The 21,486-nt window shown below is 38.1% G+C and overlaps 1 protein-coding gene across 1 annotated transcript in view; it reads right to left on the reverse strand.

Moving 5' to 3' along the window:
- The window catches only part of DISC1 (DISC1 scaffold protein), a 191,672-nt gene that overhangs the window by 114,387 nt on the left and 55,799 nt on the right, over positions 1 to 21,486 (reverse strand). The window contains exons 4-7 of the mRNA XM_032102313.1: positions 20,933 to 21,083; positions 17,507 to 17,636; positions 12,993 to 13,228; positions 533 to 587 (exon numbers count right to left, since the gene is read on the reverse strand). Of these exons, the coding sequence (XP_031958204.1) occupies positions 533 to 587; positions 12,993 to 13,228; positions 17,507 to 17,636; positions 20,933 to 21,083 (572 nt within the window). The remainder of the gene's footprint in view (positions 1 to 532; positions 588 to 12,992; positions 13,229 to 17,506; positions 17,637 to 20,932; positions 21,084 to 21,486) is intronic.

The following is a 21,486-nucleotide window of genomic DNA, read 5'->3' on the forward strand; positions in this document are numbered from 1 at the left end:
AGGAAAAAGTATTAACATTTCTGGTTAGAAACAAAAATTATGCTGAATATACTATATCACTTTTCTTTGTATTTTTAAAGGGGTATGAAAATGAGATTGCTAGCTAGATTATTAGTGAAATGGTTGGGAAAAGAGGTACTTAATTTATGCTCTTCCCTTTACATCAACAAAACCAGTTAGAGAGGAAAGTAAGAGACTCTGTATTAAGAGCTAAAACATTCAGCTATGACCATGATTTCATGAAGCTGAGTCTGTTCCTGAATAGAGACCTGAGCAAGAGGACTGATCACTAGTAAAAAAACCAAGAAAGAAGAGATTATTCCATCTGCTTCCTGAAGTATTATAATCTCTGTGACCTGTTCAAACAAAAAGTTGGGGAGGGCTTTCCAGTGTATGCTTAAAAATATTTATGTGCAAAATCTTCTTAGAAGGAACACCACAAAACCAACTTCCAAAACAAAGACAATTTATTAAGATGCAAGCTGTGATCTGCTTCCGAAAACATTCTGAAGAACTGAAAACGTGTACTTACTTTGGCAGTAGTTTCTTTAATGGACATGCTGAACATTTGTTCTTTCTCCTGAAGGCTAGAAGGAATTAAAATAAAATAAATAAAATAAATAAGTAGAATAAAATAAAGTTAACCTCTGCTCAACACAGTCTGCTACAGAAGACACATTTTCATACAGAAGTGTTAAACTGACTCGTACAAACACAACAGAGCCAACATAAAACCAAGATAAAAACTACACCTAGTTTCAGGGTTGCTAGCGACTAACAGCACCTTTACAGTTCTTTATTAATGAGTATACAGCTTTTACTTACCATTTGAAACATAATTACAATTATTTGTGTAATCGTAATGTCTTAGAAGTTCCTGGCAATGTCCAGGACTGGTGCTTTGCTAGACTATCATCCAAACACCTAACACAAAGGTGTTTCTGACACAAAGAATTGGCAGTTTACTATCCTCTTACAACTCAGTTTTCACCTCTACCAGAAAAAGTTCAACTACAGTCACTTGTTCTCACAGTAATTTTACGTGAAATACCAGTACTCAGTTTCTTCAGATCCAAAAAACCTACCAAATATATGTATCAAATTGATGGAACAGTGGGCTGAAATTGAGGCATCACCCATGCTTGTATGAACAAATTCAAGGTTTTCTTCCACATATTATAAGCAAGTAGGTTTCCTACTTTTATATTACCAAATCTAAAGTAAACCTTTGCCTTTGGTTCTTGTAAATAAATTCACCATTTACATTTTTAACATGAAGTTCAAAAATCCAAGTCAAACATCAGGAGTTTGGAGAGAGATTATTTTTTGCAACTTTAATACTCCTCTCTCTCTGGCTTAGGAGGAATACACTTTTTATGCAGTGCTCAATTACTTTATCACATGCTACTTTCTTTTCTGTCAAACACCTCGATTCTGTGTACATGACAGCACTCTCAATTAGCAGCATCTCAATTTTTCCTCACACCTGTGTTACAAAACCTCTACTTCTTTCATGATCTACCATTACTGTTTTTCCCAAATAAGAACTATTAATTTATTTCTGAGCTTTTCTCTAGTGTTTGGCACTGAAATATCCAAACATTTCAGAGACATCACTGGATTATTTCAACGATACTCTTGCATGGTAAGGCAGTGTTGCATTCATCTTACAAGTGGAAGAAACACAAGCCACTGTCATTCAGAAAGCGCACTATGACTGAGTGCCTGTTTTGACATGCACACAGTTTCTGCTGCCTGTGCATTTCTCTTTTCTATGCATTTCAGTTTTCTTTTGAGAACCTGCTCGTATTTTCTAAGCACAGCACTTACTGAGCCCTATTTCAAGAGTCAGCATTTTCATGAGCCTGAATCCCAAAGCATGTGACGTTGGACTTGCACTCAGCTACTGATCACCTACAGAAAGGCTGGTTGGACCATCTTGCCCAACTGCACGCAGGAGTGAAATAGCCTCAGAGGCAGAATTCAGCACATCACTTAATCACATTAACGAGGCATCCATTTGCATCGCTGTCCTAATACCCAGCTTCATGGAGCACACACCTTTTCTATCTACAGCCCAGCAAGGCCTGTCACCTCATTACCACCCCAGCACCTGTGAAATGCAACAAACAGAAATGCAGCTGCCTTCCTATGTAAAAGTTTAATGACATTTCCCACATAGCAGTCTCAATTTTCTCCCTTTTCTACAGCAATATATGTGCAAAACACAAAGTATTGCATGTGTAATGATGCCATTATCAGCTCCCTGCTTGCCTCTGGGCATGCCAGAGGGAATGAACTATTTAGCCATTTCTTTTCTTATGCTTTGGAGTTCCCAGTGACTTTCAGCATCTCCTACAATTGGCATCTGAGCTGGTCAGGTTATGTAAAAAAAAAGATGGGCTTTGTGTACAGAAGTCAAAGAGCAGCAGCAAGGCTGCAGTGTGTAATTGAATGAATAATGGGTGACTGACCCAATTGTACTGAAACTGCCTTATAAAATTCAACTCAAAAGAGCCAGCCAATAATAAAATGTAAAGCGCAGTTATAGCCAGAAGAACAACAATATATAGCTGGCAACTCTATCCAACAAATACCTTCTGTGTGCTCTTCCTCTTTTCTGTTTACTTTCCTCACAGAAAGCCGCCACAGGTTCATACATTTCACTGCTCTGCAGAACTCACACAGCTAACTGGAACAGAGATCAATTTTTAACTTCTTTTGAAACAATGCATCCAGAACAGCACTGCAAGCTAGGACCCAGTTGTCAAATCTGTGTTGCTAACAAGGTACACAAGCCCATGCAGACTCTCAGGACCAGGTGCTGAGTGGGAAAAAACACTCTATTACCCAGATTTCTTTTCTATGAGTCTCTAACAAGCCACTGAAAAATAAATAAGGAATCAAATACTGCCATTTCAATGACACCAGAACTACAGTTTTAAGATAATTTTGCAGAACTATAGTTTTAATGGAATTTTATATTAATCTGACCTATATCAATAAAGGATATCATTAGTAAGCAATTAATGTGACACAAGCTAGTGATAGCTGGATTAACCAGGGACTCAAAACTAAAGATCCTTTTATTAGAGATACAGCATTCACAAAGACTCTTACAAGTGTATTTGTATTATTTATTGTATGAATTTCACAGTAGTACTCTCTTTCGAATCCTTGTTAGCCTTCAGAATGATATCATAGGAATGCCCTACCCCTTGTAGAGATTAGCCCATCATACAATGCACACACAGCAATCAAGACCACGTACAAACCAGCCATAGTTACCAACTACAAACTGCTTTTAACTACATTTATTCCCAGGTTGTTTTCTTCTACAACAAAATACTGTCACAGAGAAGGCCCTCACAAGCTTTCCAATTAGCTGACAAGGTAATGACCTACAAGAGTAACCAGGCAGTCAATACTGATTCATTCTACCAACAAAGAGCTTTAACAGCCATGATCTGTTACATGTGACTTGAACCAGAAACAGTATTTTCTTTTACAACCACCCTGGAGCATCGTATTTCATTTTAAGAGGGGCATTCTGTCATCTTAAAAGCTGCTTTAGGTATTACTACAAGGGTAAATGGCTTTAGAAAGAGCTCCTTGGAATAACATTAAATTCTTGCCTGGGAAGGCATCTACTCGTTGCTGTTCTTCTCTGACAGAACAGCTAATCAAGAATTTGACAGCTTCTCCTCACAGTCTTAGCAATCCATTATAAGGACCATTTAGAGCTTACTTCTCAAATTCAGTATAAGCTAACTCCATCACAGAAAAAGCAAAGTTCTTGACCCAGCTGATGAAAGGACTAGAGTAAGACAGGAATTCAATTAATACAAATTTAACTGACTAAATACGAAGGAAAAGAAAGGTTTTTAACACTTGCAGAACCCACAGGAATCTTCATCCATGCAGCTAGCCACATGGGCCTTTCATTTAAATGACACGGACTTACAGACATTGGGATCCACTACAAGGAAAGAAGAAAAGGAACATACACCTGCTGTATCCCAGAGTATCACTGTATACATGCTAGACTAGAACAGGGAAGCAGGAGCTGAGGAATGATTGCATTTCTGGATGATACATGAAGCAGTACTTTGGCAAAACACGGACTTCGGCTTGAGAGCTGCAGGAGGGTATGGGAATGATGCATGTTCAGGAACTGAGGTTGATCTGGCATGTAACAACAGACTATGGGAGAAATTTTAAGATCCAAACACTTCAGGCAGTACTCCTCAAGTATCTCATTTTACTGATATTAAAGAACAGCTACTAAGTATATTTAATTGTAATAACACAGTTGGAACCTGCTGAGATAATATTCATAATTGGGAATGGTGTGCAGGCAAAATAAAGGAAGACATTTCAATGCAATAGGGGACAGAGGGAAGACTAAGAATTGAATGGTCTAGTTCACACATCCTTTACTCTTTCACAGGCTTCCCACATGACCACAGAGGACATTAAGCATCATGATATAATAGATAATGTTCAAAATGTCTTTTAAAGAATCTTCTGAGAAGTTATGATTTGCATGCAGGAATTACAGATACTGTGGAAGTGGCTTTGTTCAAAGGAAGGCTAACTAGCACAATACTGGGAAGAATGGCTTTCTCCTAAAGGAAGGCATGTTTCTGAATGTCTTTCCTTCCACTATGCTAGTATACTTCCCTTTGCATACCAAGCTATTATGTAGTTACATTTTGCTTCCTAAGAAAAAATTCAAAGAATGCAAATGGGCAAAAGGCAATTCATGCTGTTCTCCACGTTCAAGATACATAAATATACACACTGCTTAAACAGAAACAGTTCCTGTATTAATAATAAAATACATACACAGCAACAAAAAGTAGAGTCAGAATTTAGTTTCTGTATCTGCACAACAGAACATACCACACATATGGTACCAGTATAACACACATGAATACTGTACTAAAAATTATTATTTTTCATAGAAAAATTAAGCTGCTGTCTCTGATCCCTGCCTGAAGACACTGAAAGACAAGTAAAAAGTCATTTAACAGCAAGCATTCTCCTTTACATTACTGTCACCTATGAAATTATTATAGATCTTGTAATTTCAGTCCCAATCTCCACACCACAATACAGTGCTTAAACAAAAAGCACTTTAATTTCTTTAGAACTAAGCACAGGTCAACAATTTAAAATTACCCATATTTGAATTTCTAATTCAAGAACAACAGCCTAGAAGCCCATGCTCAGATTGTATGCAGAAAGCATGATGGGCTGAACCCTCAATTCATATGACTGTGTATTCCCTCCTGGATAAAATCAGCAAATTTAAATAGTTTACAGTTTGAATTTGGCCAGAGTAATGAGACTGCCTGCAAAGGATAACCTCATTCTCACGATCACAGCCTGCAGAGAGCATGGCTTTTACAACTTTATGCCTTCTAACATGATCCTTCCTCCGATTCTGAAGTCACAAGCTGTACTGTCTTAGAAAATGAAAATATATAAACCAAGCCCTACACTTGTAGCCTTGCTTTTAACAGCAAACAGAAGCTGACCTTCAAGAAAAGCTTTTGTCCAGTCCCTTGCAAAAAAAATCAGAAGTGCTACTTGGGGAACATTTGGTGTAAATGTCTGCTACAGTCTACATCAAGGCAAAAATCCACCAAAAATCTTCAGTGTATGGACTTCACTGTGCCTTTAGGGAAGAAATCCACAATATAAAATCAAATCAATCAATAACTTCCTTGTATTTTTATAGTTCCCTCAATGGGTATATCTCAGAAAGCTTTGAAAACAAATCAGAAAAAAAAGCTTTGAACAAAACTATACTTAACAAGAGGCATCTTTAAGTTAGACATGTACAACTAGGACTAAAGAAAAAAAAAAAAAGAGAGAAAACATACTTGTTACCAAAGTTTTCTTGAGGAAAACCAACAGATTATTATTTACAGATACCATGGGCAGATTTTTACCAGGACAAGACCTACAGGATGCTGCTGGTCCTACACTTCTGCTCAATCAAGGACATTCAGGGCTAGAATGCATTAAATTAAATTAAACTAAGGTAAACCAACATTTTTTGTTTACTTTTGAAACTCTCTACTACAAAGTTTGATTCTATTTAATCAAGAAAGATATGGGGTAACAAGATTTTCACTCTCTGTGATCCTTTCATAAACCTGTCTGGGCTATACATCTGAGTATCACCATACCGAGAAAGCAATTTTTCGGCCAAGCACATAAGTTCCTTTTCATCTTTGTGCAACGATCTACAGGACTTAAAACAACGATATTTTCACAGCAGCATAACTTTGTAATGGGAAGTAAAATCACCCCTTAAACCTAAGTCAGGGTTTTCCAAATAAACTCTGATTTTTCCTTGGATAATGCACCCCACAGAAAACTTCTATATGATGAGAGAGCTAGTTAAAAAATTACAAAAATGCAAATTTTTGCTCAGCTGGTGTAGTGAAAATCCAATTTCTCTATCTAACCCTGACAGTGCTCTTGAGGCAAGGACTTTGACATTAAATAGAAGGAGAGAAAAGTTGTGTTTAACTCATAATGAAAATGAAATTTCTGGCAGCTGCAAGGACTAGTCACCTGAATTAGAAGTAAAATGCAAAGTTCCACCTTGGAAAACTTCCAACCTCAAAAATTAATCTGATCTCAGACAACAACTATCAAGAGATGTACTTTAAGTTACAGGCGCATTGCACCTTCTGCACATTTCAATCTACAAAGTTCTCGAAGGAATATGAATGAGAACCCAAAATTATGCACCTACCTCTGAGCGATCTGAGAGCTGGTTTTGCTCCAGCAATTTGCTCTTCTCCAAGCTATCATTTGCAGAGCAGTATTTCTTCACTGCTGCTGTATGTCAAGGATTGCTTCAATACATGTGCTTCCCCACTCAGAATTTATCAGGAGTCAGAACTGGAAATACACCTTCCCAATGTTTGTATAACCTCAGCTTACCAACAGGGTTTCCCACTGACTCACAGGTTGCTCAGTGACTGTACTTGTCTTTGTTGAGTCTCAAAGAGTTACACTTACATGAAGTGTACTTTAAAAACTCATCATCCTGCCCAGCTCAACATACACAAAAACTCTTAAACTGAGTCAACTCTTATTTGCTGCAGTGCTGCCAGACACTAGCCCCAGTCAGCAGACTTGAAGAAAAATCATAGCATTGGATGACACTTCACAATTTTTTATAAGAACGATCAATAAACTGTTATTTTAATGCCAGCAATACAAGGACACAGGCAGAATCTCAGTATGGTTTTGGGGTTTTTTTACATAAAATCACTCTAACAGAAACAATCAGTTCACAGACACCTGAAGATGTTGCTGGCATCTTTAATCATCACAACAAGCTCAGTTTTCATTGCCATGTATTGAGAAATCTTCTGGTCCTATAAATCACCATTCAGACAGCCAAACCAGCTGGCTGTTTCAATCAACCAAACCATTCACATGGTGCTGGATTTCCCAACACTCTTCTGCCAGCTGATGCTGCAGGGCAGTTGAAGCAGTTGTTGCTTCAGCTGCTATGGGGAACAGGAGCATCAGACTGAGAACAAAGGGACAATCAAACAGCTATCTGCAGGAGCAGTCCATCACATCCTAACTAATATATTCCCCAGATTTTCTGACGTATCAATAGATCCCCATTCTTCTGCTACATTTGTCTGGAGTGCACAAAAACTAGAGCTTGCCCACAGCAGCTGCAACTATTCTCCTAAGAACAACATCCATTTTACTTCACTGATGGAAAGGGTCTGTCCCTGGGTATTGTTGCTAGCTGTTTCTCTTCATTATCTACAAACGAATTCAGTAGCACACATTGATTGAGACAGCTGGTCATTTTTCCCTAAAGAGAAGTAAATCTCATTGTGTACATACCCAGAGGAATCAGCACATATGTGGCCTGGGCTTTATAGGCTCCTATGTCCCACTGGATGCTGTTCAAGCAAGCAGGGGAAACCAGATGCACAGCATGGAAAACTAGATTCCTCATTACACCATACACGTGGGTACTCAAGCAAGTGCTACTTACCCTTCTGGCTGCAACTTTTTCCTTCTATACTGCTGCTTGAGAGGACAAAAAGCTGCCTTTAAGATTGCTCAAAAATAATTCGGGTTGACAGCAATGGCTCTGTCCTCCAAGTTGGAAGACTGGCTCTTTCCTTTCTCTGCTCTGTTTTTAACCCTGCCCCATTCTTCCCAAGAAAGGCCAGTGCCTACAGTGTGGGAATAGACTCTGCAGAAGCCCTTTTTACTCCCTCCAGCGGGATCAGAGACATTATGAACTTCTGAGTCACGTTTGCACCTTCACAGGAAACAAATTCACTTCGTGTGCCAAAGCACAGACATTTTATGGAATGTCAGGTTTTCAATACATAGTTACTCCTATAGTTGCTGCCACAAGTGAGAAGAAAGGAAACAAAGCCACTTGCCCATTAACTCTACCCTTCAATCCTAGGCAGAGGACAAAGGAATGAAATTAATCCTAGGCAGACAAAATGGAGAGGAAAACACCTATCTATCTACAAGAAAGATGAGCCTCCTAATCAGTCAGCTCACATAAGATGAGGCACATCTCTTCTTTCACCTATGACTTGTCAGAGCCTCTCACAAAAGACTGCAGCCAAGTGCTTTGAGAAAGCTGAGATGATGGCCTCAAAGACAAACTGAGGTGTGGGACTAGCTGAAAATGACACAGACCTATTATCAAGGCTCAAACTGGATTAAGACATTTGATAAGACATTAGGAATTTCCCTTCAAAATCCGAAATGAACTCCAGGCATCACAAAAGCAGAGTGAACTGGATGAATAAATCATCAAGTCCAGTTCCTTGCACCACTGGCCGCCCTCTAATAACTAATACATGTAACAGAGAATTTACTTATCTTATGATGATCCCACAAACCCACTGTAGAATAAACTCCAACTAGTTAAAAATTGTTCCATGTGAGGAAGAGGTGGAGCATTCAAATACTTTGAAACGTGTATATTTGAATTTCTCTCAACCAGCAATTGGTGCCCAGACAATAGTCCAGATGGAACTGTGCAATTTCTTTTAAGAATGACACACTGTAAGGACACATGCATCTGCAGATATGGATAAAACAAAGAAACTGCTAAATGGAACTAAATATGAACTGACATATAACAGATTTCCCCAGTTTTTATTGTGAAATGGAAATAAATAAAGGAAACAACAGCTATTGAAGTGAATAGGTCAAGTAATTAAAATGGTCTTATTTTTTAATTAGAAAACTCAACTTACACTAGTTAAAATCCATGTATTTCTGAAATGGTGTCCACTTCAGTAGCGAATATGAAAATTAAATATTTTTATACCTTTTGCAATCTCCAGAAGAAAGTACTTCTTGCTGAAACACTCAGACCCACTTTCCTCTGATTTCAGTGCGTTGCCTTCAGTTAAAACACTAGTATGTGTCACAGTGCACACAACACCAGCTGCTCCCACCTTTTACACACATCTCCACGCAACCCCACGCAAGGGAACTGAGCTTTTGCCCTGCAACTTCCCCGTTTTAAAGTAACGATTACACCCTTTAGCTTACCAAAACCAATTAAGCCTGTCTGGATGAGCAAAACATCCACATTCTGCAGTCTCAACTTCAGTGAGAATTCCCTGTCAAAACATATTTCTTCACCCATTAACCAGCAGGTTTTAACCGTGTCTTCCAACAGCCATCGAGTAAGGTCCATGGGTAATGTGCCTAACATTTCTCAATTCTTCAAACTCAAAGCATGCTTTAGTTATTGACAAAGGCTTTTTGTATTTAAAATGTTCACCACATACCAAAGGCAAATAGGACAAAATAAAGAACAACAAAGAAAAAATAACACCTGACAAGAAAAATAAGCTTAGAACCAATGCTCATTGCAGTGTTACATTTTACTTGCTCTCTTCCTCCTACACACTTCTACTTGGGCAAGTATTCTTTGTTTAATATGTTCTCTCATGTTCCTGGAAGTTTGCTTCAATATATTGAATGAGTTTTATTTTATAGTGAACTGCAAGCCACCAAACACAATTCATTACAGCACAGATTGTCTTAAGAGATGCTTCACACTAGTCTTGCCTGTGTTACTCCAGTGCTGAATGCAATTCATGTAGTCAACAAATAATTAAGCAAAAGCACATTATAGCAGTAGTTTACTGACAAGCACAATGTTGTTAGAATAAATACAGAGTATCTTGCAGCCCAGCAGGGAGGAGCTTGTAATTTACTGCCCGTGGATCCTGAATTTGCTACACAAGCACTGATCTCTAGCATATGTGCATGAGTAATAGCTTTATTTCTCACACAGATACCTCTAAATTTGGAAAATTTTTTTTCGCCCCTCTACAATTACTCATAAAATAAAATACACATTTCCAGGAAAATCTCCTTCAGATTAACTATGCCAAGACTTTGGAATTTAAGACAAATATGCTGAACTAACATCAACCAAGTATTTAAACCTGTTACCTAATAAACAATACTTCTTCCACAAGAAGTACCAATTTAGAATAAGCTAATGCAAGTTGCAACCATGGAAATTCTGGTGAAACGAAGGAAAAAGAGTTCACAGCAAGGGTGGTGAAATGCAGGATGCCTAGCAAGGCTGCAAAATCTCCACCCTTGAAGATATACAAAACTCAGAGAGATGGGGCCCCGAGCGACCTGGTCTCGTTTGGAAATTGTAGCCTTGCTTTGAGCAGAAGTTTAAACAAGATTATTGTTTAATTGCATAACAATCTAAGGGATGCCCATAGGCACACAGGAATTATACCCACACCAAGTGTCTTATGTGCATGCTGCTTTTTCATCTTACAGAAGGAGAACAGAACACACCTGGATTCAGACATAAAATCTCTGTACCTGGGGTACGATAGACTGCACAGCTTGAAAAAGAAGCCACCCATCGCTCAAGCTCACAGTTAATCTGAAAGAACTCTCACTGTTAAATAACAGCATTTATGTGTCCTGCATTAGCTGAGATGGAGTTAACTTTCCCCACAGCAGCCCCACAGTGCTGTGCTTTGCATTAGTGGCTGGAAAGGTGTTGATAACACACCACTGTGTGCTGGCACAGCATCAGCACCCTCTCTCCAACATTCCACCCTCCCACACCAGCAGTAGGATCGGGGTAGGCAAAATCTTGGGAAGGGACATACCCAGGACATCTGACTCACACTGACCAAAGGGATATTCCACACTATAAGATGTCAGGGATGTCTGCTGAGATAAAAGTTAACAAAAGGAGGAGGAAGAGGGGCATTCATTATTTAAAGTGTTTGCCATCCAGAGCAACCACTACATGTTCTGAAGCCCTGCTTCCTGGGAAGTGTCTGGACAACACCTGATGATGGACAGTAGAGAATAAAACCTTTGTTTGCATGCACGCAACATTTTGCTTTCACTTTAGTAAACTGCCTTTTCTCAGCCTATGGATTGTTTTCCATCTTATTTTCTCTCCCCAGGCCAGCTGAGAAGAGGGAATGATAGAGTGGCTTGGTGGGCACCTGGTGTGCAGCTAAGGACAACCCACCAGAGTCCCAATAGCAGAACTCCAGCCATGGTAATGAGAGCAGAAGCACCTGACCACCAGCGACAACAAAGTCAATCAACAAAAAATCCCACAAAAGTTTCATTCATTGCATCTTTTAAAAACAAACAGAAATGAAAGAAATTATTTTAAAATTCTCATTCCAGTTATGAACCCACTTTGAATAATGAATGCCTGTTTTCTCTCAAGTGATTGTGCTATTCATGGTGCTAGTAAGCAAACAACTCAGAGCAAATTCCTCCTGAACCCATACTATTTAACTCACTTTTAAATAATTTCCCAATGAGGTAAATGCAACCCAAATATTACAGCAGCAATGAGAGAAAAAAATAATCTGAATATTCTTTCATAAGCAAATCCAAAACTAAGAAAACTAAAATCACTTTCTCAGACAGACTGCTTGAGGTCTTCTATTCCTCAATCTCAGAAACATAGGTATAAAATACTATTAAAACAAGCTAAACTTAATGCAAGAAACTATTTCCCATAACCTTATTTAAAATTTTACACCAATGTCAAAAGAGAGTACGTGCTCTACAAAATGTTCTGCTGACTTAAAAAAAAAAAATCTGTAAAATTAGCACACATGAGCAGCAATTTCTCATGAATGCTAATACAGCCAAACTAAATCCAATAAACATGATGGGAGAAAAAAAAATTGCAAGCAACATAGTTATTGCTTATCTGGAAGAAAAGTAAGTTAGGATAAACAGGAATTTTATTTTCTTTTGGTGACACTGCAGCAGTACCACTCTCAAAGTCCCATCACCAACATCCAGTACAGTTTCAGTACTTCAATTGCTTTTTTAAATAAAGATGAGGTTATTTCCAAAAGACTGCCAAGAGTAGCTACTTTTCCATTTAAAGGATCCATAATCCTGTACATTTAACTGTGAGTGTCCCGAAATTATTTATGCTGCACTCTCTTCCTCACTGCCTTGCATCCACTGTCTGAGTCTAGCACTCCTCACCACACCGGACTTTATTCTAACTACAAGCTCATGGAAGCAAGAAGCATCTCTAATACTTATTTGAATGGTGCCTAGTACACACTTCCAGGCTGTGAGAAATTTGTTTTAATTACTCCATTACCAAACTGGGGAAAAAATTCCACCAGTTAACAAGAAATAGTGTAATCTGATGATAGGAATTACCAGTTGATGGATACATATGCTATCTGTAGGTGGGTCTTCATCATAAGAGAACATTAAGTGCAAGACATTCAAATAACTACAAACTATTCTGAGGACGAACATCAATATTAGAACTCCAACATCACTTCTTAGAAAGTTTCAAAGTATCTGAATCCAGATAATTAGCTGGCACAACGATGAAGAGAACAACTGACAGCCAATTCAGCAGTTCATACAGGAAGATACAAGAGTCTACATCTAAATTGAAATTTAAATACCTCTTTATTGCTCCTGGAAGTTCTAAACTGAATGGAATTCGATAGGAGGATGCTAAAGTGTCATCCACAGCCTTGCTTATTTCCTGCAGCTCTCTTAAAGAAACGCAGCCAAGTAAAGCAGCCAGTTCACAGTCCTGTGACTGAATAAGCCTATCTTGTTCTTCAATTTCTCTTCTTAGTTGTTGATCTTTTCCTTCTAATATGGCCAGTCTTGTTCGGAGATCTTCAATTTCTTTCTGCATAGAACAAAAACCAAAGTTTACTATGAACCCTATAAAAGAAATCCATTTGCCCATAAGACAAAAAAGTACAAGTGTCAAAATTAGCATGTATTAAATTTGTCCAATTTAGCAAACATTAAATGAGACATCCTCTTGCTGAGACACAAAAATTCTCATGTGGGTTGTACTCAGAAACTCTAGTGCTTCCAATAGTCTGAAACTCACCACCTCCATTTCAATACCACACTTCAGGTTCCTCTTCCAACACCTACTGTCAGCCATCTTTTACTTTTAAAATAAATATTTACCAAGTTCACATGTTAAAAACTTCCACCAAAAAACCAAATGTCAGATCACCCATGGCAACAGAATCTTTTCTACAGGCTGGCAGCTGAAGTGATCAAACATCTATCCTGCAGAATACCCCTGCAATGGTTTGTCTAATGGCTCCAATCTGACATGACTATCTAACCAGCCCTTCTGATAATTAACAGTTCATTTTAACTAAAAGCTCAAAATCCTTCTCTTTACTTAAAATGGGCAGAACTTCAACCTCAGTTGCACTCATTTTTCTAGAAGTTCAAACTGAGTGCATCATGATATTGATGTTTCTTGTAAGAGCAAAATATAATTTTCGGAATCATAGAATTGTGGAACCATTAATGCTGGAAAAGAGCTCCAAAATCATTGTGTCCAACCCTTGGCCAAACAGCACCTTGTCAAATAAACCACAGCACTAAATGCCATGTCAAGTCATTTCTTGACCATTTCTGGGGATGGTGACTCTACCACCTCCCTGGGCAGCCTGCTCCAAAGCCTGACCACCCTTACAGTGAAGAAATTCTTCCTCATGTCCAATCTTAGTCTCTCCTGGTACAGCTTGAGGCCATTTCTTCTTGTCCTGTTACTTGTTACCTGGGAGAACAGACCAACCTGGCTACATCCTCCTTTCAGGTAGAGAGTGATAAGGTCCCCTCTGAGCCTCCTTTTCTCCAGCCTAAACACTCCCAGCTCCCTCAGCTGCTCCTCATCAGACTTGTGCTCCAGACCCTTCACAAGCTTCACTGCCCTTTTCTGGATATGCTCCAGCACTTCAATGTCTTTCTTGCAGTGAGAAGCCCAAAAATAAAAAAAAGCTTCACCAATTTGTATATCATCCTTGCACAGGTTTTTCCTTGAAAACCCAACATATAGCTTGCAAGGAAGGAGCACTTCTTGAAGGGATCTGGGTAGCTGAGTTAAAGTTGTCGTTGAATTGAACGCCATACTGGAGAATTTGATTCTATTCCTACATTTCTTGCTGTCTCTGTGAAACTTTGCAAGCCACTTAAACTATTATCTTCCCACATGGCCAAAGACTGTATGTTCATCATTTCTATACAACCTGCAAGAGGTCTCTGACATGCTATCTATAGGCTCTCAATAGAAATCAAAGCTCAATTCCATGCTCTGATCACATTCAGTCCAACTAAAAATAAAAAACAAAAAGCCAGAAACCCAAAACTAAATCTTTAGTAAGTAAATAACTAGGCATTACAAAACTGATGTTAGAAACAACCATATGGCTTTTTATGGCAATTCACTTCTCCATTCTCCATCTGAGCAAATGGCAATAACACCCAAAATGGTGTTACAGAGATAAAATTAAGTGGGTTTGAATCACTAAGATGCAATGTTGATTAATACTGCAAAAAGAGCCCACTCGCTAATTAATAAATTTGTATTCAAAAGGTTTGAGTGGTACACAGTAGAAGGGGTCAAATACTGAGTAAGGAAGAAAAAAACCAGTATTCTGAATATCTGAAGTGACACTTCATCTATGTATGAGGTAGCAATCTAGGGGGGGGAAAAAACCCCACATACTTCAATATTACAGGCTCTCCTAAAACATACATACTATGCACAGATAACAGACTTTGGCATTTCTTTGCTTTTTTACAGCTTCACTTTATAACCTTAGCATTAAAATAATGTTTTCAATGCAATTTCCATGAAGTTTAGCTCACTAATGCTCATTTTGTTAACAAATGTACTTTCAGGTTTGCTGCACTGTAACCAGCTTCCCAAGTATCACTTAAAACAAGAAGAAATGGTCCTTGCATGTTCAAAGGTTGACTAGCTCCAAAATTTCAACTTATAATAGTCCTGCACACCACCAGGTTCACCAATTATTTTCCTCCTCCTTTGGTCTTAGATACGGGAACAAGAGAATGGTGTGGCCCACGTTTCAACCCACAGAGGTATTTGTCCAGGACAGAAAGGTCAGCAGACCAAAAACATGAGTTTTGCTCCTTCCAGTCTCAAATTAGGCTTTTAGTGTGCACAAAGGACAATTCTGTCTCTGTGCTAGTGGCTTGGGAATACTGCCAAAATCTTAATAGGCCCTACTTAATACAGAGACCTCCATATTCTGTGAAAACATAGTAATTGCAATCACTGCAATAAGCAACATACATGGGAACAGAAAGGAAGATGAAGGGAATCTGGTTTTACAATCACACTTTTAGTACTGAAATGTACAACATAAATAGATACCAGAAGTACACAATCTGCATTCACAGAAAGAAAGCTGCTCTGCTCAGGAATAGTTCACAGGCATTCTTGGGAGCATGGAAATTTTAATCAGTAAATTGGAATTCTCCTGCATTCTTTCCCAGAAATGCAAAGAAGCCTTTAGCATGCTCTTGGTCAGCCTCCAGGGACAGATAAAAAGGGCTTGAAGTCTCGGCATGGAGCAGCAGATGATATTCATCTCACTAAACATAAGCTGGAGTTTTACTTTGCAGATTTAAGTTTAAACTGAGATTTCCAACACGACAGCTAATCAGTACTGACTGTAAACTTCCAGCTTCACTTATGGACTGATGGTCTCAATGAAGTAGAGATTGTGGTAGAAACGGTAATACGTAAATTATAGATACGACCACAGGTTTTCAAATCCCTGAAGACAAGTGCAGAACCAACAGAAGAGAAGGCAAAAGAAAAAGTAAAGAAGAGTGGGGCTGAGGAAAATTAAAAAAAAAAAAAAAAGATTACTTCTGATCATGCAAGATTTTGGGCAGGAGCAATCTTTAGTGGATGCTGGGTGCAACCAATCACCACAGATCAGCCTTCCCCAGAACCTTGAATTCCTGGTAATTTTGATAAAATGCTAATAAATAGCATGCCTGCACAACGGTGTGGTTAATTTTTCCCTACTATAACTACAGAAGAACAAAGATTCAGCTTGAGCAAGTGTAAAAATTAGCTGTTGAGGAGTCTTAAGTACAGCAGTTTTCAGTTCAAAATCTTGACGTGGCTCTTGGATGTCTAGATTAAAATAGTTTTCTGCACACTGAATGCTGAACTACACTTTGTCTCCTCTTACATGTTGATGAAATAAACCTGAAGAATACAAAGGTGATGAATAGGATAAAAAAGACATTTCTTCATCTAAGTACAATTTTGCAATGACCACATAAGATGTTTTTTTCTATTTCTTTGTAAGTTTTTAATATATACAAATTTATGTGTGTACACATGCAGAGATTACTACACTAATGGATGCACCAAAGGGGAAAAAAAAAAATTACAAAAAATTATTTCAAGACCACAAAAAAAAGGAAAACTAAGTCTACTAGGTCTCTAAGGCACCACATCGCTGAGTGTGATAACCAAGGTTTAAAAGACACATAACGAGACAAGACATTGAGATTTTTGAAGGACAGAGAAAAGAAAGAGCTAAATTTTGCTTAAAAGGCTTGCAGACTTAAAATTGGACAAATGCCATCTTGAAACATTCCACTTGCCAAACTATCACATTGTGACATCACATGTCAGTATAAAGCTATTGTTAGCAAATGCTGGCTGCTTCGTGATGATTCCTTCATCCTTATGAAAAGGATCAACCATTTTTCAGGAATAAAAGCTGTTAATCATGTATTTATAATAAATTCTAACCAGAAACAGATGAAAAATTTTTGTCTTAAAATAAAAACTTCTGAAGATCAGTGTAGTATTAAAACATCAAATTATAACAAAGAGCACGCTTAAAAAGATGATGAGGAAAGTTAAAACACGCACACAAGCCACCAAACCTTCCAGCTCTGCATCTCTGTAATGAGATTAACACAACTCCTGTGGCTGCCATCTCCAATCATCACTTAGATTATCGACTGGACTCCAGCCAAGGCTCTAATTACTACACAGAAGCAAAGTCGCTATTACAATAAATTTATTTAATTCTGTGTGACAGCTTACAAGGCTTTCCCCACACAGCACTGGTTCTTATACACCACTTCCCAGTTCTGTTACCTGTAACCGTTTCTTTTCTTGAAAAAGCTGGTTTCGTTTCATGGCCGAAACCTGCATCCTCTCCTGGTAAGTTGATCTCAAAAGTCTATGCTCTTTTTCATGACAGAGACCATTTTCTTCACGTCTAACCCTTTGAAAAAAACATGACAAAAGCTAAAAATTAGAGGTTTTCATGAGTTTCAGTGTCTCAAGGATTAAACAGATCAGAATGCTACATGTTACCTTTAAAGTCATAACACTCCACCACCAGAATGATTACATTTCAAACAGATACAGTTAGAGAACAAGAGATTTTTTTTCCTTGGCATATCTTCCTTTATTATCTCAAACATTTACACTGTTTTTACAACACGATGAAGAAAGAAAATGGAAAGCTTGTATAGCTTCAGGCTTCCCCCAGCTTTATCATATTTCAGAAATTTATCCATCACTGCCTTGAAAGAGACAAAACTAAGGCATGTAGTTTCTATCAATACAGAGAAAAATCTCTTAGACAGAAGTTTAGAAACTTGCCAAAGCCATTTTTGCAGCTTCTGTCAGCTTTTGGAGACTACATTAGAGATCATCTGGAGTGTTTGCTCCACAATGCCAAATTTTACTTCTCTCTTGCACAGCGAGTTCTTTCAAAATCACAGTCAGTGGGCTTCCTCCCAGTCATCTGTACAACCCTCAGTTGTAAATCTTTCCATGACTGGACTCCAAGGTAATCAGCACACTATGTTAAGTATCAATTCCATAATCAGCCTCTCGAAATGCACCTGCAAACAATGCAAATCCATTTTGCCTTCCATGTTCCCCCATAAGAGCACGTGCGCTTGCTAGGGCAATTGCATTTCTGCGTTCATCTCTAGGGACAAGTGCATGCACCTCCACAAAAGGAGTACAGATTCATTTCAGTATCTTGTTTAAAAAATACTGTGTCTCAGAGTGGTTTTGAGGCATAATTTCCCACTGTGGTCTTGCAAAGCAAATACATCCATGCCACATACAAAACATGCATTGTAAGTCTGGTTTAAGCATGATTAATCACACAATTATGATCTCCATGCACAGGTGTTTAACAAGCATGTTGAACCAGAGATTTTCATCTATTCTGCAGGACCATCAAAAGACAAACACTTTACTCCCTTCTCTGTGGGCTGCAGAATTTACTGAAAAAGCAAAATAAAGCCTCGGCACTAACATAGGTATCATTAAGCAAGATAGACATAATGACAAGTGTAACTGTATTTCTGTATTAACAGCATGCATCAAAGAGACATCCCTATTATGATGTGCTAGGCCATCACTGTGCCTTACAATCATTACAGGTGCCTGTGGCTCCAGCCAACCACACTTCCCAGCAGCTCTGATGCCACCTTCTTCAAGGTGGAGCTGCATCATTCCTAGAGAAGTATGTAATAAACTTCCAAGTGGCTGATCGAAATTTAGAAAAAAATTTGATTATAAACATAATTTATTTTCAGAACCTTCTTGGAAATTCAATGTGTACTGTCTATTTGGGGCTGGTGGAAGAAAAACAAGATCTCTCTAATCTCACCAAACCCGACTGATTACACAACCACAGCATTTGTTGTTCCTAAGCTAAACATAACCAAATTGGGCTCCCACCACATGCCCCCAATATCCTGTGTCAACATCAAATGCATTCACTTAGAAACTCATCTCATAATGTAATCAAGTAAAATAAAACTGTGGCATGAATTTCAGCTTCATCTCTTAAGCTGCCATACACACTTTTCATTTCAGAATATTGCAAAAAGATGAGATTGACTTAACTACAGTAAAATTGCAATGATCTGGTCTTCTGATGCTAGTCTGATCATCTTTTTAATTTTCCAGGTAAAAAAGAAGTCTTCTTGGGTATATTTTTTTTTGTTCCAATTCAAAATGAAAACAAAAACTGAAGCCTACAAGTTTTCCTTGGAGAAGCAGTTATGTTTTCCACCGTACTATCTAAAAATACTGTTGGAACAGAAAGAACTTAAACTCCTGTACAGAAGACAAAAGGTACTCTTGCTGTATCAACGAGTCAGACCACAGACAAAGCAGTGTAAAAGGCTACAAGAATCAAGCAAGCAAAATAAAAGGGTGTCACAACAACAGTATTCAAACTTAAGCTCAAAGAAAGGAGTGTGCACAAGACAAAAAAGAGAAGAGGCTATCCATCTGACCCTGAAGAATGGCACTGCTCCGACCTGTGCAAAGAGAAGAGTTACAGATCTAATCATCCAAAGAACAGGAACACTTTCATAAATATGTTATAGCATCTATTTTATATATAAAAGTATTATATATACATTATATAGGATAAAAATAAGCAAGCTGTATCTGAGGGATGCTTTAGTGACTCAGTTTCTATGATAAAGAAGAAACACTACCTCTAATGCCAAAATCATTATTACAAATTAATGCATAGAGCAAACACATCTTAATGACGAAATAGAGAATGGCGTATCCTAATCTTTAAGGGATAGTTAAATAGCCTCTTAGAGCTTCAGAACGTAGAAGAAAACAGCTCTGAAGGAGTGCAGTTTGTTTTAAACCTCACTTATTACTAGATGCTATAAATAGAGGCTAAAAATACCTTCAAATTTTCCAATTTCACCAAAAAAAAATCATTATCTGTACTTATTCTATCTAATTTTCATGTCTATCAAAAATTACACCCAAATGTATTGACTAGCACACTGCAGCCTTTATATGAACAAGCTGCCAGAAAACAAAAGGCTTCTCTTCTTTCATTTGTGCTGTTGCACTTGAGAATAGCTTTCAATACCTAAAAAGTATTCTCTTCTAACAGTAACTAGGAGCACGGATGAAGACAGACCAAGAAACAGAAACAATTTCTTTTTCCTAAGGTAAGTACCCCTCTTGGGCCATCCAACACATCTTGCATTCCCCCCATCTTTGAAGCCATCCCTTCAAGACAAGGTTTAGAATTTATTTTTGTGGCTTTGTACAGTGCTGAGCTCAATATTGCTGCTGTATAAGAAGCGGTACACAAAAGGAAGCTCCCAAAGATCTATTCATATCAAAAAATAATCTGGTTTTTACTTTCTATTTAAATATCCTTTCATTGCCTGAAAGGGAGCATCAGAATTAACTCCACAGGGAAGCGTTGCTCAAGCTGCGTTGCTGTTGTATGCTCAAGCTGCCGTGTCAAGGATTCAATCCCATTCCCACTCAACATCAATGAGAAACATTCTATTTAATTCACCAGTTCATCATGATCAATGTTTTTCAGGGGAATTCTGAAAGAATTGTAGAAATAAAAAAAGGGGGGCAGGGTGGGACTTTCACAGACAAGCTCTGATACGTTAGGCGGTCATTAAAACCCTTGATCAAAATTATTCATAATTTATATTCCTCATTTTGAGAAAAAGAGAAGCATCATTTTACACAATCATGAATCAACAAACTTACCGATGATCAGCAGCCCAGCACAATGTTGCCTGAACTTGGGTCATGAACCTATCCAAAAAACTGCTGACTGATGGCTGCCTTGAAGGAAGCTGAAATTTTAAAGAATTTTTCTCCTTCTCCAGTTCTTCCAGTTTCCGTCTAAATTTATCAGCTAGAAATTAAATTTAGAAAAAAAAAAAAAAAAGTTAAAAACTGACAAAAGTGTCCTGTTTTACCTGGGAGAAAAACAAAGTCTCTCAACAAAAAGTAAAATCTACCTCTCTGAGGGTTCGTCTTCCTCTTTTCATAAAATATATCAATCTGTTCTGCTCAAGGGCAAATTAACAAGACTAGAACGTAAAACATCAAATAACCAAGATGCCAAGCCACTTTTTTCTACAACAAGGACAAAACTGCAGGCTTCCCAGCACTTTTTTCATTTCATAGGGCTCCAAAGAATTGGCTCAAAGTTATCACCCATGCTCTTCCTAGAGTAATGGCTGAGAATTAAATTCTAGGAGAAGTGCTACTCTTGGCTGCTTCAGCTTGTCTTAAAACTTAGATAGCAGTTACAC

Source organism: Corvus moneduloides, chromosome 3, assembly GCF_009650955.1.
Source record: "Corvus moneduloides isolate bCorMon1 chromosome 3, bCorMon1.pri, whole genome shotgun sequence".
Lineage (NCBI taxonomy): Eukaryota > Metazoa > Chordata > Aves > Passeriformes > Corvidae > Corvus > Corvus moneduloides.